General features: G+C 33.1%; 1 protein-coding gene across 6 annotated transcripts in view; it reads left to right on the top strand.

Moving 5' to 3' along the window:
- The window catches only part of RPS6KA6 (ribosomal protein S6 kinase A6), a 129,516-nt gene that overhangs the window by 33,015 nt on the left and 78,952 nt on the right, over positions 1 to 17,549 (top strand). For 5 of the 6 annotated variants that reach the window (XM_009235014.4, XM_054544787.2, XM_024241107.3 and 2 more), the window contains 3 exons: positions 8,243 to 8,324; positions 9,320 to 9,400; positions 10,824 to 10,903. In XM_009235014.4, the coding sequence (XP_009233289.2) occupies positions 8,243 to 8,324; positions 9,320 to 9,400; positions 10,824 to 10,903 (243 nt within the window). The remainder of the gene's footprint in view (positions 1 to 8,242; positions 8,325 to 9,319; positions 9,401 to 10,823; positions 10,904 to 17,549) is intronic. The other variant, XM_054544790.2, reaches the window with a different exon arrangement.

Genomic DNA, 17,549 nt, shown 5'->3' with positions numbered 1-17,549 from the left:
ATTGAGCATAGGTTATTTATAGTGCTCTGGAACATTTTAAAATAAAGACATTTTTATTTTATTGGATTTTAGAAATGGGGTCTTGCTCTGTCACCCAGGCTGTAGTGCAGTGGCATGATTATAGTTCACTGTAGCCTTGATCTCCTGGGCTCAAGTGATCCTCCATCCCCAGCTTCTCAAGGAGCTGATACTACAGGCGTGCACCACCACACCCAGCTAATTAAAAAAAAATTTCTGGACACAAGGTTTTGCTGTGTTGCTCAGGCTGGTCTCGAACTCCTAGCCTTAAGTGATCTTCCCACGTTAGCCTCCTAAGGAAAGACATTTATTGAACGCTCAGTGTGTTCACAACAATGTATAAGCAGTATTAGTGACTATAAAATAGATGTCATCTTAAAGTAACCTGATATTTATGCATTATAGAATATAACGTGAAATATAAAGAAACATTTTCAGGACACAAAAAGGACAAACTGAGATGAATTATGGCTTGGCAGTGAATTGGTACAGGAGATATATAAGACAGGGAGATAGGACTTGAACAGTGTTCTGAGGAGAGAAAAACTAGAAGGAACTGTTAATAGATTGGTGGTGGTGGTGGTGGTGGTGGTGGTGATGATGATGTTGGTGGGGAGTGTTTATAGAACTGATCTGTAGAGTAGGCATGTATATTATATACAACTTTATTTTAAAGTTTCTAAAAGTGCAATATTCTTTTAACTATTTTGCGCTTTATAGCTATTTTTATGGTGTTAATTTTAGAAGAACAGAGATGAAGTTATTTTATATTCCAGATGTATAAATGCTCAAATATTTGACTTAAATAAAACCTCACCAGGCAAACATTTCAAGCTATTAAAATTACCTGCTTTGTCTTTTGATGTATGTATTTACTCATATATGCTTTTGTTTATCTCCAGCTTTATTCCAGAAAGGATTTAAGGCTTTCATAGATGAATATTAAATAAAATTAAAAATAAGTAGTGAAGATGATGGAAACAGAAAGCTCAGAGCAGGAAAGATTAGATGAAGCCAGGAGTACACTTTGTTCACAAAAGCATGACATAAGGGTCTGTAAGTCCTTTTCTAGTAGGTCAAAAATTAGACTTAAGTTTTCTAGCATCCATTATAAAGAAGCTAATATATTTGAGTGTATTATAATTGACAGTATTTTAAAGGTGGAAACGGATTAAACAGACCAGAGAAATTTCTCTCATGGGTTTTCGTAAAGAAAACACTGTATAACAAAATGAAATATATTCAATAACATCTTCATGTTAAATATAGCAACATGCTGAAAAGTTGTCAATGTAGTGCTTAAATTCAGGGAAATCTCAGCTTTGTCTGTGCTGGAATTTAGTTTTAAGAAGAATATCATTGAAACCTTTTAATTCCTAATATTAAAATAAAAAATAGTGATCTTTATGTAGTTCATCAACCAAAGAAATATTAAGGAGGTGGCTTTTTTCCCCCCTAGGATATGAACATACTTGCTTGTCAGTGTTACATCATTTGCGTAGGCATTGTGTAGGTGTGACTTGTTATATGCTGAACCTATTCAGGAATTTGGCCAAGGCTGTGAATCAGATAAGTGTAGGAGCAATTCCAAGAGACTTTGAGCTGCAGAGTCTTAAGTTTTTCTTCAAAAGTTCCGTTGTTAAAATGCAGTAAATGGGATTTTAGCCCACATAAAGCCTTATAACATTAAATGTTTTTATTGTCTATTTAACAGTGGGGGAACCCTGCTAAAGTCAACTTAAAATTGTAGTTTAAGGAAGCCTGCATTATTATCATGAAAGGTGCATATAAAATTCTAAGCACACCAAGTATAATGCTATTAATGATCATTAATGTATGGGTTGAAAGGTATACTAAACAACTTACATTAATTATTTTAAAACACAAACACATGAAATACCTTTGAAATTGTCTGATTAGTCGTCCTTATATATCATGTGCCAAATAATATTTATACAAAACATACCTTTTAATATTTGTAGATTATAAAAAAATACTTTTGCTTTTGTGATAGTAAAGACTAAGTACAGGACTTAAAAATGAATTTTTGAAAATATCAAATACTTGTACTCTTAAATAAGTGATCAACTCTCAAGTGATAGTTTTTAAAAACATATGCTTACATCTTAAAATTTCCTGAAGTTGGTTCTTTCTCTTCAAACAGCATTTAAATATGTGTGATCTTCTAGTTCACTGCAGTTACTGAATATTCTTATAGGAAAATATAAACGTCCATGTGATTGAGAGAAAAGTATATTGGAGTAACTCACCCATTCTTTTGGACAATTTCCCATGATTGAATTAGAGTGACTGAAAATAAGCCTCTTTTATCAATATAGATATGTTTTTGGGTCCACTAGTTTGAAGCTATGCAACGACTTTTTTACTTTAATTATTTCTTTAAACACCCTATCCTCAAATACAGTCATGTTCTGAGGTACTGGGAGTTAGGACTTTAACATATTAACTTTGAGGGGACATAATTTAGCCCGTGGCATACTTGTATCTGTTTCTTTAAAGGGCATGATGTTTCTGACAAATTTCTCTGTCCTCAAGTTCACAGTTTATTTCTGTATCCCCCAGTGTCCAGCACAGTGTCTGATATGGAATATGTGCTTAATGACTGTTAATTTGTTGATTGAATAACTAATGAATATATATATGGGAAGATAAGGTGATATAGCACAACTTTATTATACCAGGATAGGGAAATTTTTCAAGGATGATTTATCTTAGGAAAAAAGAAATAGATCACAGATAAGTACATTATCACCTTATTTCAAGTTAGGTTGTTACTACTGTCAAGCTTTTGGAATGGTGCAGAACCTGAAGAAAGTGAGGTGGAAGGAGGAGGGAGAGTTTCAAATGACAAAAAAGGACATTATAATAGTAAAAATCAATAAACATAGCCTTGGGAAAGTTGAGAAATGTTAGGCAATAGATAAGAATGGGGTAGAAAAAGAACTACTTTTGTAGTTGATTTTGGGAAGGGGGCAGTGAGATACGATATTTTCTCATGCTAGGAAAGTCACTCATAAGACCTGAAAACAACAAAAAAAAACAGATCAGATGTTAAACAGGTTACTTCTCTAGACTGCAAATGATGGATCCTGTTAAATGCCATATTGGGATACTAGTGAATATTAGAAGAACTAGGGGAAAAAGTGGCTCCTTTATGCAACAGTGTCTTCAGAAAGCCTAGACTCTTTCTTTCTTCCTTGCTTGCCTCTTCTCACTCTTCATGCTCCATTCTTTACAATCCCACTAAGGGCTATGTTTTGTAAGAGTGGTTCTGAAATTGTGGTCTCCGTACCCCTGGACAATCCCAAGACCTTTTCAGGGAGTCCTCAAGTCAAAGCTACTTCACAGTCATCCTAAGATATTTGTACAACTGCTGGCATGTTGGCCAATCAAGGCAATGACTTCAAATGGTACCAGTAGTCATTGTATTCTTCATTTTCTTACATATACAGTTTAAGAATGTCCTTGATGAGACATTAACAATTATTACATTTATTAAATCTCAATCCTTGCATACCCTTCTTTTGAATAATCTGTGATGAAATAGGAAGTACATGTGAAGCCCCTTAGCCACATAACAAAATAGAATGGTTGTCTCAAGGCAGAGGACTTGTGCAAATTTTTTGAGTTGTGAGCTGAACCAACTACTGTTTTCATGGATCACCACTTTTCCTTGAAAGGACAATAAACTATGGTTACCTATATGCTTATTTCTTAGGTGTTTTCTCAAAAATAAATGGAGTGAGCCTGTTCATAGAAAAACAACTGATACTCTTTTTGTCAATGGTAGAATCTAAGCTTTCCAGCAAATAATTGAATTTAGGCAAATGTATATTTGCCACATTGACGTTGTCATCTTCTTAATGCAGCTATACTTCTTTTATTATGATTCACTTCATTGCACTTCACAGATATCCTTCACTTCCTTGCGCTTCACAGATATGAGTGTGTGTATACATATGTATGTGTGTGTGTGTATATGTATCTCCATATATATATCCTATATATCTCCATATATATATCCTATATATACCTCCATATATATATCCTATATATACCTCCATATATATATCCTATATATACCTCTCCATATATATATCCTATATATACCTCTCCATATATATATCCTATATATACCTCTCCATATATATATATATCCTATATATACCTCTCCATATATATATCCTATATATACCTCTCCATATATATACCCTATATATGTATGTCTCCATGTATATACCCTATATATGTATGTCTCCATGTATATACCCTATATATGTATGTCTCCATGTATATACCCTATATATGTATGTCTCCATGTATATACCCTATATATGTATGTCTCCATGTATATACCCTATATATGTGTGTCTCCATGTATATACCCTATATATGTGTGTCTCCATGTATATACCCTATATATGTGTGTCTCCATGTATATACCCTATATATGTATGTCTCCATGTATATACCCTATATATGTATGTCTCCATGTATATACCCTATATATGTATGTCTCCATGTATATACCCTATATATGTATGTCTCCATGTATATACCCTATATATGTATGTCTCCATGTATATACCCTATATATGTATGTCTCCATGTATATACCCTATATATGTATGTCTCCATGTATATACCCTATATATGTATGTCTCCATGTATATACCCTATATATGTATGTCTCCATGTATATACCCTATATATGTATGTCTCCATGTATATACCCTATATATGTATGTCTCCATGTATATACCCTATATATGTATGTCTCCATGTATATACCCTATATATGTATGTCTCCATGTATATACCCTATATATGTATGTCTCCATGTATATACCCTATATATGTATGTCTCCATGTATATACCCTATATATGTATGTCTCCATGTATATACCCTATATATGTATGTCTCCATGTATATACCCTATATATACGTCTCCATGTATATACCCTATATATACGTCTCCATGTATATACCCTATATATACGTCTCCATGTATATACCCTATATATACGTCTCCATGTATATACCCTATATATACGTCTCCATGTATATACCCTATATATACGTCTCCATGTATATACCCTATATATACGTCTCCATGTATATACCCTATATTTGTATGTCTCCATGTATATACCCTATATTTGTATGTCTCCATGTATATACCCTATATATGTATGTCTCCATGTATATACCCTATATATGTATGTCTCCATGTATATACCCTATATATGTATGTCTCCATATATATATACCCTATATATGTATGTCTCCATATATATATACCCTATATATGTATGTCTCCATATATATATACCCTATATATGTATGTCTCCATATATATATACCCTATATATGTATGTCTCCATATATATATACCCTATATATGTATGTCTCCATATATATATACCCTATATATGTATGTCTCCATATATATATACCCTATATATGTATGTCTCCATATATATATACCCTATATATGTATGTCTCCATATATATATACCCTATATATATATATATCCAGGATATATATATCCTATATATCATATATATATATATATATATCCTATATATATATAGGATATATATATATATATATATATATATATATATATATAGGTTTGTGGTAACCCTGTGTTGAGTAAGTCTTTTGGTTTGTGGTAACCCTGTGTTGAGTAAGTCTTTTGGTGCCATTGTTCCTCCAACAGATGCTCACTTTATGTCTGCGTCTCATATTTTGGTAATTCTTGCAGTGTTTCAAATGTTTTCCTTACTGTTTTATCTGTTATGGTTCTTTGTGGTCTGTGATCTTTGATGTTAGTGTTGTCATTGTTTCAGGGTGCCATGAATCACTGTCACATAAGACAGTGAACTTCATTAATAACCGGTGTGTGTGTTCTGGCTGTTTTACTGACCAGCTGTTTCCCCATCTCTCTCTGTCTCCTTGGGCCCCTCTATTCCCTGACCTGCAAGAATATTGAAATTGGTCTAAGTAATAACTCTGCAGTGGCCTTGGAGTGTTCAAGGGAAGGGAAGTGTTCTGCATTTGTCACTTTAAATCAAAAGCTACAAATTATTAAGCTTGGTGAGGAAGGCGTGTCAAAATCTGAGGTAGGCTAAAAGCTAAGGTTCTTGTGCCAAACAGCCAAGTTGTGAATGCAAAGGAATGTTCTTGAAAGAGATTAAAATTGCTACTCCAGTGAACATATAAATAATAAGAAAGTAAAACAGCCTTATTACTGATACGGAGAAAGTTTTAGTGGTCTAAATAGAAGATCAAACCAGCCACAACAGGTTTTAATTGTAGAAGAAACAACCTTCTGTTGGAAGAAGATGCCATCTAGTCTTTCATAGCTAGAGCGAAGTCAGTGCCTAGCTTCATAGCTTCGAAGGACAGGCTGACTCTCTTGATAGAAGCTAGTGATCCTGGAACCTTTAAGTTGAAGCCAATGCTTATTTGCCATTCCAAAAATTCTAGAGCCCTTAAAAATTATGTTAAATATACTATGCCTATGCTCTATAAATAGAACAACAAAGCCTGAATGACAGCACATCTGTTTATAGCATGGTGTGCTAAGTATTTTAAGCCCACTGTTGAGACCTACTGTTCAGGAAAAAAAGACATTTCTCAAAATATTACTGCCCATTGGCAATACTCCTAGTTACCCAAGAGCCCTGATGGAGATGTATAAGGAGATTAATGTTGTTTTCATGCTTGCTATTACAATATCCATTCTGCAGCCCATGGAACAAAGAATAATTTTAACTTTCAAGCCCTATTATTTAAGAAATACATTTTGTAAGGCTGTAGTTGCTGTAGATGGTGATTGCTCTGATGAATCTGGGCAAAGCAAATTGAAAACCTCTGGAAAGGACTTGCTATTCTAGATGTCATTAAGAACATTTGTGATTCATGGGAGGAAGTCAAAATGTCAACATTAACAGGAGTTTGGAAGAAGTTGATTCCAACCCTCATGGATGACTTGGAGGGGCTCAAGACATCATTGGAGGAAATCACTGAAGATGTGGTGGAAATAGCAAGACAACTAGAATTAGAAGTGGAACTAAAGATGTGACGGAAGTGCTGCAGTCTTATGATAAAACTTGAATGGATGAGGAGTTGCTCCTTGTGGATGAGCAAAGAAAATAGTTTTTTTGAGATGAAATCTACTTCTGGTGAAGATGCTGTGAACATTGTTGAAATGACAATAAAGGCTTTAGAATATTACATAGACTTCTTTAATAAAGCAGTGGTAGGATTTGAGAGGATTGAGTTCGATTTTGAAAGAGATTCTACTGTGTATAAAATGCTATCAAACAGCATCAAATTCTATAGAAAATTATTTCATAAAAGGAAGTCAATCTGTGCAACAAACTTCATCATTGTCTTATTTTAGGAAATTGCCACAGCCACCCTAACCTTCAGCAGCCACCACCCTGATCACTCAGCAGCCATCAACATTGAGGCAAGACCCTCCACCAGCAATAATATTATATCTCACTGAAGACTCAGATGATCGTTAGCATTTTTTAGCAATAAAGCATATTTAATTAAGGTATATAGGGTCATAATATTTGCTCTTTATTTGCTCTTTATTAAGGTTTATAATGTTTATAAAAAATTATAATGTTTGCTCTTTATTAAGGTAACAAAAAGTGGGCCTGGGTCTTAAAAGGAGGTACGTAGCTCAAGTTTGTCTTTCATTATGTTATTTATCTCTTACATCACAAAATTCTCAAAGTTCAGGACCAGCTCATCTATTTTAAAAATTTTCCTTTCTATAGTAGTATTTATATACATTACGATTTATTAAATCATAACAGTTTTTTTGATTAAAAACTAAATTAAATCTAAGAAAAGTGAGAAAATAATAATGTAAATTATAGAATAATTTATAGGAGAAGGTACAACTTTTTTCATTTTTTTTTTAAATTGACAAATAGTTGTACGTATTCGTGGGGTACATAGTGAAGTTTCAATACATATAATGTATGGTGATCAGATCAGGGTAATTTTGCATCCTTCAACAAATCTCTCACTATCTCTCCCTTCCCTCTATGGGGAGGCATATGTTTATAAAATTAGAGAAAATGCAAGGATATAAGTGTATGCTGGTATGTTTGTGTAGAGCAAGCATGACTAGAAATGTGAATTTTCCTTTTTTTTTTGTTCAATTTTCTATTAGGTTTTTCTTGTTAGAAAGAAGACCGGTCCTGATGCTGGGCAGCTCTATGCAATGAAGGTGTTAAAAAAAGCCTCTTTAAAAGGTAGAAAATCAGAAAGTTTATTTAAATAGAATTTGACAAAGCGTATTTTAAGAAATATGCTGTGTATTACTTGCATAAGGTGAATAGATGTAGCTATTTTTAACATTGGTATTTGTGGCAGTTTTTCTAGCCTGTAGGTAATATTACTAGATTTGATATTGGCATATGCCTTAACTTAGTGAGAGTGCACCCTCGTAAAAATTTGATGCTAGAAAAAGTGACATATTACATTTAATTTAAACTTATTAACTTAATTAGGATATATTCTTTTCTTTCAAGATTCTTGGTTTTTCCTTTTCTATCTGTGTCAGTATTACATATTGAGAAAGCACAACGATTTGCACACACTATCTTTTAGGGTGTGATAAAGATACCGCTTATGATCAGTTTTAATCAGTAAACTCATTTGAACAATTAAAAGAGATTAATAGGCCGGGCATGGTGGCTCACACCTATAATCCCAACAGTTTGAGCGGCTGAAGTGGGCTGAACCCTTGAGCCCAGCCCAGGAGTTCAAGATCAGCCTGAGTAACCTGGTGAAACCCTGTCTCTACAAAAAATACAAAAATGAGCCAGGTGTAGTGGCACACACCTGTAGTTCCAGCTGCTCGGGAAGCTGAGATGGGAGGATTGCTTGAGCCGGGGAGGTGGAGGTTGCAGTGAGCTGAGATTGTGCCACTGCAGTCCAGCCTGGACAAGAGAACAATACCCTGTCTCAACAACAACAACAACAACAACAACAAAAGATGAACACATAATAAATGCATGTTAGCTACATACCTATTTATGCCACCTTAACCTGTCTCTAGATGTAATGAATATTTTTGCTTTCTGAGAATATGGTCATTATTATCTAGGAATATGAAAACTGCAAATTTAGGCATTTATGAAGTTACATTTTATATTTTTATATTTGTTGTTTGGTAAATTATTGATGGACTCTTAACTGAAATGATGTAAGAGAGTAATATATTGTACCTTTATGTAATTTTTAGTTCGAGACAGAGTTCGGACAAAGATGGAGAGGGATATACTGGTGGAAGTAAATCATCCATTTATTGTCAAATTGCACTATGGTATGTAATCATTTTTAATCTTTATTTTAATCCTTATTAATATGGAATTAGAGAATTATGATTTCCTTTCACACAATACTATAACAGGAAATAAATACTTTAGACTTAGTATATTCAACTATGTAAAATGTATTTGTCTGAAATAAATATCAATATTTAGTTATTAGTTATATGTCCTTCATTTTTCTAAGTTGATTAACTTGTTTAAAGTAACAAGATAGTGTTTTTCACTTACCTGTCTGGTAGTATTTATGTACTTTGCTAGGCTGTAACTTCATAATCTTAGACTATAAACTATTGTGGTAATTTACATAAAACATTAAGTCGCTTGTTCATAATGACCACACTTATCTGTTTCCTGGTTATATTCCAGAGGACCATGTAGTTATGTTAGTCTACTTGAGTTATTTTTTTGTACTTAATGGGAGACGACTACCAGTAAGAAGCAGTAGATGTAATGGAAAGAACATGAGCTTTGGAGTTAGACATTTCTGAATTTGAATCATGGCTCCATTGCTAATTTAACATATAGTTGAGATCAACTCTGTCTATCTATCTATCTGTCTGTCTGTCTGTCTATCTATCTCTGATATAGTGTACTTTGTCACTTCCATTTTTCTATATTTAAAAAAGTAGCGGCTGTTGATTTTATTCTTAGTGTAATTTTGACAAATAATACATTAAAATATATACCCAGTTATCACTATTAAAATCCCATAAGAAATTTCCACCCATTATTCTTTTACTCCTTGGTATACTAACAGAATAAAAAAAGTAACATCTAAAGACCTTCCCGTATCTGTAGTAGGTCCATCAGTAAACACTTATTGTGTGCAAAAATACTGTATTAAATTCAGTGGGCTATAGAAGTGAAACACTTTTTGACCTCAAGAAATTTATAACCTATAGAGAACACAGAGATGTAAAGAAATTAATTGTATAAATCAACATAGAATAAGTACTGTTAAAGAGGTATAAATATAATAAGATCTCAAAAGTAGCAGCAAGTAATTTCAATGAAGAAGAGGTTGAGGAAGCTGTTGAAAAATGTGAAAAGGGGGAAATCCTGGAAAGTTTAATAGAGGAAGTGGCGTTTTTCTTCAGCTTTATAGAATTTATAAATTTTCAGTAGGTTTGATAGGCTAAGTTTAGGCAATTGCAGTATAACATGCTTCATAAATTAGGAAATTTTTGATGGTAGAAGTTCTGTGTAAAGCCACATTCAAGGGTGATTATGTTCTGGGAAGGGGTTTATAGCTATTTCTACACTGGATTAAACACTGGGTTTAATTTTGAGATGTTATCCATTAATGGACCATGTGAGTAAATACTGTAAAATTCTAAACATATATTAATTTAAAAGCATACTAAGCTTTTTAAGCCTTTGAGATTATCCTGTTACTACATTCTAATTTTTAATTAGCCTTTCAGACTGAAGGGAAACTGTACTTAATACTGGATTTTCTCAGGGGAGGAGATGTTTTCACAAGATTATCCAAAGAGGTAAGTATCTGTACATTTTTACTATATTTTCTTGAAACAAAACTAAGAAAAATCACTTTTGTTCTTCCGCTAATTACATTTCTCCTATTGAAATTTTAAATGGTAACCACTCTGTTTCATTGCATAGTGTTTGGTAATGTGCCTGTTAATGGCATTTTCTATCATCTCAATGTGCTACTCATTATTTTCTTAGGCAAAAGAACAATATGAATAACTGGATAAAGTAGATACGGGCAAGCCTAGGACTTTGGCTACTCAAGCTACCTAAACACCTCTGGGAGTAGTGTTTATTCATTTTAAAATAGCTTTATGGAGGTATAATTGACATACAATAAACTGTACATACTAAAGTATACAATTTTATAAGTTTTTACGTTTGTATATAACTGTGAAACCATCATTACAATAAGAATAATTAGCATATCTGTCATTCCCAAAAGTTTTCTTGTGTTCCTTTGTGATACCGTCCTCCTGCCCTAACCCTACTGAATCTGCTTTCTGTCACTATTTGGTTTGTATTTTCTAGGAGTTTATATAAATGGAATCATATAGTATATTCATTTTTTTTTGTCTGGCTTAACATAATTATTTTGAGATTCATCTATGTTGTATGTACTAATAGTTTATTCATTTTTATTGATGGGTAGTATTACTGATTGTATGGATACATCATGATTTGTTTATCATTCACTTGTTGATGGATTTTTGGGTCATTGCAGTTTTTGATATTACTAATAAAACTGCTATAAACATTCATGTACAAGTGATTGTATCGTATGTTTTCGTTTCTCATGGGTAAATACCTAAGAGTATAATGACTGGGTCATGTGCTAGGTATATGTTTAACTTTTAAAGACACTGCCAAACTGTTTTCCAAAGTGATTATATAAATTTTACATTCCCACCAGCAGCGTAAGAGAGTTTCAGTTGCTCCACATCCTTGCCGACATTTGGTATGGTCAGTCTTTTAAAATTTTTGAACATTAGATTAGTTTTTAGTGGTATCCCATTGTGGTTTTGAATTACATCACACTAATGACTAATGATATTGAGCATCTTTTCATGAGCTCATTTGCCATCTATCCTCTTGGTAAAATGTCCGTTTAAATTTTTAGCCTGTTTTTTATTGGATTGTTTGTTTTCTTATTGAGTTTTGAGAGTTCTTCATATATTTTGGATGTAAGTCCTTGATCATATATGTTATTTGGAAATATTTTCTTCTGGTCTATAGTTTGTCTTTTCATTCTCTTAACAGTGTATTGAAAAGCAGAAGTTCTTGATTTTGGTGAAGTCTGATTTATAGGATTTTTTTCCCTTTATTAATTGTGTTTTTAGTGTCCTATATAAGGAATATCTGCCTAATCACAGCTAAAGATTTTCTCTTATGTTTTTCTAGAGATTTTGTAGTTTGCATTTTACATCTAGATTTAGGATCCGTTTTGAGTTCATTTTAGTGTATGGTTACAGGTATGTGCAGAAGTCCTTTTTTTTTGTTCACATAGATATCCAGTTGTTATAGCATCATTATTGGAAAAGTCTGTCTTTTCTTCACTGAATTACCTTACATTTTTCTTGAAAACCAATTGATCATATATATGAAGGCCTATTTCTGGATACTCTGTTCTGTTCATTGATCCATTTGTCTATCTTTATGACAATACCACGCTGTCTGAATTACTGTACCTTTATAATATGTCTTGAAGTGAGGTAGTGCAAATCCTTGAGCTTTGCTTTTCTTTTTGAAAGTTTGGCTTTTCTAGCTCCTTTGTATTTCCATATCAGTTTTAAAATCGGCTTTTCACTTTGTACAAAAATGTCCTGCTGGGATATTGGTTGGAATTTTATTGAATGTATAGGTCAATTTGCAGATAAGTTACATTTGAGTAATATTGAGTCTTTTAATTGATGAACATGGTATCTTTCTCAATTTATTTAGGTCATCTTTAATTTCTCGCAGTATTGTTTTCAGTGTAATTCTTGCAATTCTTTTGTCAGATTTACCTCTAAGTAAATCCTGTTTTTAATGTTATTGTAAATAGAATTGACTTCCTAATTTCAATTTTAAATTGGATGGAAACACAACCGATTTTTTGTGTATTGAGCTTGTTTCCCAGTCTAGCCAAACTTAATACTTCTAGCAGCTTTTAGAAATAGATTTCAAAGGTGGAGAAAGTTTTCTGTAACTATTTTTGAGAGTTTTATAAAAAATCAGGAATCAATTTTAGATTTATTCAAATGCTTTTTCTTCATTTATTGAGATTATAATTTTTTTTGTCTTACTGTGGTGAATTACATCGATTGATAGTCAGATGTTGAACCAACCTTGCATTTATGGATGAACCCCACTTAGTCTTGATGTATTACCCTTTTTATAAATTGTTGGACGATATTTGCTGAAAATTTAAGACTTTTTGCATCTATTTTTATGAGGGATATTTATGATTTTCTTGTATTATTATGTCTATTTTTGGTATTAGAGTAATTCTGACTCGATAGAATGAGTTGGGTGTAGTTTTTGCCTCTTTAACTTTCTGGGAAAGTTTATGTAGATTCAATGATAAATTGCCCTTAAATGATTGATAGAATTCACCAGTGAAGGCATCCGAACCTGAAGTTTTTCTTATAGGAAAGTATTTAACTCCAAAATCAATTTATATAATAGACTTGGGTTATTTATTTTTGAGTGAGCTTTGCTAACTTGTGTCTTTTAAGGAATTTGTCTATTTCATCAAAGTTACAAAATTTATCAGCATAAAAATGTTCGTAATATTCCCTTATTGTCCTTTTTGTAGTTGTGGAATTGTTAGTGATGTCACTGCTCTCACTTTTGATGTTGGTAATTCATGTTTGCTCTGTTTTTGTTCTGCTTAGCCTCACTAGAGATTTATCAATTTTATTACTCTCAAAGAAACAGCTTTTGGTTTCATTGATTTTTCTGTATTCTATTTCTGTTTTCTATTACATTGTTTTCTGCTTTAATCTTTTTTATTGCTTATTTTGTGTATTAGCTTTTCTTTTTCTGGTTTTTAAGATGGGAGCTGAAGTTATTGATTTGAGGCTTTTCTTCTTTTCTAATAATGTAGGTGTTTAGTGTTACAAATTCCCCTCTGAATACTGCTTTAGGGTCATCTCACAAGTTTTGATATGTGTCATTTTTATTTTCTCTCAATTCAATGTACTTTATGATTTCCTTTCTATTTCTTTGACCCATTGATATTTAGAAGTCTGCTTAATTTACAAATATTTGGGCATTCTTCCACATATCTTTCTATTGTTGATTTCTACTGTAATGTTGTTGTGGTCATAAAGCATACTTTGTATGACTTTAATTCTCTTAAACTTATATTTGCTTTATGCTTCAGAATGTCGTGTATCTTGGTAAATGTTCCATGTCCACTTGAGAAGAATGTGTATTCTGCTGTTTTTGGAGGGATGGAAGGTTCTATCAAGTTGTTTGATAGTGATATTAAATTCCCTATATTCTTTCTAATTTTCTGCCTGTTCTTCAAATTTTTGAGACAAGGATTGACACCTTTTACGTTAATTATGAATTTGTATATTTCTTCTTGAATTTCTGTTAGTTTTTGTTTCATGTATTTCAAAGTTCTGTTATTAGGTACATAAACCTTTAGGGTTATTATTCCCTCTTGATGAATAGACCCCTTCATCGTTATGAGATGACATGACTGACTTTATCCCTGGTAATGTTCTTTTCTTCAAAATCTAATTTGATACTAACATGGTCACACCAACTGTTTTCTAAAAAAGTAGTGTTAGTTTGGTATATCTTTTTCCATATTTTAACTTTAGCCTATTTGTGTCTTTATATTTAATGTGTGGTACTTAAGGAAGCATAGTTTCCTTGTTTTTTTATCCAATCTGAGAGTCCACGTCTTTTAATTGGGATATTAGACCTGTTACATTTAATATGATTATTTTTGTAGTTCTATTTAAATCTACGATCTTGCTATTCGGGATTTTTTTTGTGTCCCATTTGTTCTTTGTTCTTTTTTCCCTCTTCTCCTGGCTTCTTTTTAATTACTTTTTTTTTTTTTTTTTTTACAATTTCATTTTTATCTCTGCTGTTGGCTTATAAATATTATCCATAACACTTTGTTGTGTAATTTAATAGTTGCTTTAGGATTTGTAGTATAAGTTTTAACTCAGAGGTCAGGCAAATATGGTCTTCAGGCTAAATTTGGCCAGTTATTTTTCTTTGTAAATAAAGTTTTATTGGAACACAGACATAGTCATTTGTTTAAGTATTGTCTGTGCCTTATTTTCTACTTCAATGGAATCATACTTGCATAGTCATTTTTACTGGATAGCAGGCATGGTGGATTTAATTTTCTTACATGCTAGATACCTTTATTTTCATATAAATAGTATTTAGCTTTTCTCTAGGATGCAGTTCATTTTCTTGTAAACACTTTGATCATTTTTGGCCTTGTGTTTAAGCTTTGCCATGTGGGACTAGGGAAGTATTTAGTTTAAGATTAATTTTTCCTCAGTATTAAGCATATCCTTTCTTTAACAAACACTCTTTGAATTATGAGGCTTTTCACTCTCACTTTTGGGAAGAGGAGCTGTCTCAGTCCTTTGTGAGCTGAGTGGGTTCTTTCTTTTAATCTTTTAAGGTTTTTCTTTTCCTGGGCTTGGGCTTGGGTAGTTTCCTCAGATCCATGTTTGACTATATATATATATATATGTGTGTGTATATATATATACATATATATATATGTGTGTGTATATATATATATACATATACATATATACGCATTTTTTTTTTTGAGATGGAGTCTCAGTCTATTGCCCTGGCTGGAGTGCAGTGGCATGATCTCAGCTCACTGCAACCTCTGCCTCCCGGGTTCAAGTGATTCTCCTGCCTCAGCCTCCTGCATAGCTGGGACTACAGGTGCACAGTTAGCCCGGCTAATTCTTGTATTTTTAGTAGAGATGGGGTTTCACCATGTTGGCTAGGCTGGTCTCAAGCTCCTGACCTCAAGTGATCTGCCTGCCTTGGCCTTCCAAAATGCTGGGATTACAGGCATGAGCCCCAGTGCCTGGCCCATGATTGACAATTTTTTATTGGATGGCAGACATTGTGACATTTAGCTTGTTAAGGTGATGAACATTTTTGTATTTCTGTAACTATTATTGATCTCTGTTCTGAGATATAAAACTAGTTTGATCCTTATAGGTCTTTTAAAGTTTGTTAGATTGGACTAACACAGCTTTCAGTCAGGGGTTAATTTTGTTCCACTACTGAAGCAAAATCCTTCTGATTACTTTATCTGATGTCCTATGAATTATGAGATTTTCTGCTCTGGCTGAAGGCAACAGGAACTATTCCTGGCCCATCGTGAGTTCATCGATTGGTTCCTCTAACCCTTCGTTCTTTTCCTGGTTTAGGGTAATGTCCTCACTCATATGTGCTGAGTATTTCTCCACTGAATACTTGAAGGAGACTGTCTGCATATCTACAGAGTTCTCTTTGTGCAATTTTCTCTTCTCTAATACTCCATCCTGTGAATTTTGTCCTCCTTCTCTAAGACTCTCTGTTCTGGCTTATCTACTCAGGAAGTCTTTCAGGCTCCACCTGACTTAGCCCTCCCTGTACTACCACTTGGAAACTCTTTCCAGGTAGTAAGCTAAGGCAGTTGTGGGGCATACGTCATTTGTTCCCTGTCTCTCAGTATTCAGTGTCCTTTGTTGCCTGATGTCCAGTGTCTTGAAAAGTAACATTTCATACGTTTTGTCCTGTGTTTTAGATTTTTCAGGCATGAGATTAAATCCTGTCTTTGTCTGCTTCATTTTTTCTTTAAGTAGTAGTCTGGGAGTAGCATTTTAATTGGGTGATAGTAGTTCAATGTCTTACTTCCAGAATTTACAGTGTAGAATGTGGGAGAGCTACTGTTGATTCCCAGAGCTCTGGAACTTGCTGTGATAAAGGAACAGTGTGTTTCTGGTATGCTAGCCAGTGCTTAAGTGGCTAAGGTCTCTGGCTTATATCTGTCTACCTCCAGTGTAGAATGTGCCATGCGTGAGCATAGGGTATGTTATTGGTATATTATTAACTATAGAACATAATTCAATATGTGAAAAGGATTGTCTAGGACCCCCTTCTAAGGAGGGTCTTTAAAGGACCTTGTTAAAAACTGGTACCAAGGCATAGAAGGACAACAGTATGATAAGGCTCCATTATTCATGATTTCTTGCATTAGATTTTAGAAGTGTCACAAATATGTTTGAGAAATTCTTGTAGTCATTTCTAATTTTCTTTTAAACTCTTCAGACCTCCATTCTCGATGTGGGACTATCTAAACCCATACTAGCACAGAGATGCAGTCAGTAAGTTTTGATTCCTAAGTCTGGAATATTAGGTAAGAGCAAGCATTTTAAATGCGTTACCCAAAAGATGATAAATTAGTACATTGATTGAGCAGCCTTTTAAAAAATGATTCAATGGTTACTTCTGTAGATAGCTTATTAATAATTAGATGTTTGTTGGTTATACTTCACTTGTGTATACAAAAAATTGTTAAATAATCCAAAATGAGGACATGTTTTTATACCTTAGAAAAAGACTTTTTAAATACATTTTTGTATGATTTAAAGAATTTTATAATGTATGTCATTTGTATTT

Source organism: Pongo abelii, chromosome X (assembly GCF_028885655.2).
Source record: "Pongo abelii isolate AG06213 chromosome X, NHGRI_mPonAbe1-v2.0_pri, whole genome shotgun sequence".
Lineage (NCBI taxonomy): Eukaryota > Metazoa > Chordata > Mammalia > Primates > Hominidae > Pongo > Pongo abelii.
This window is presented reverse-complemented; position numbering and strand designations above follow the sequence as displayed.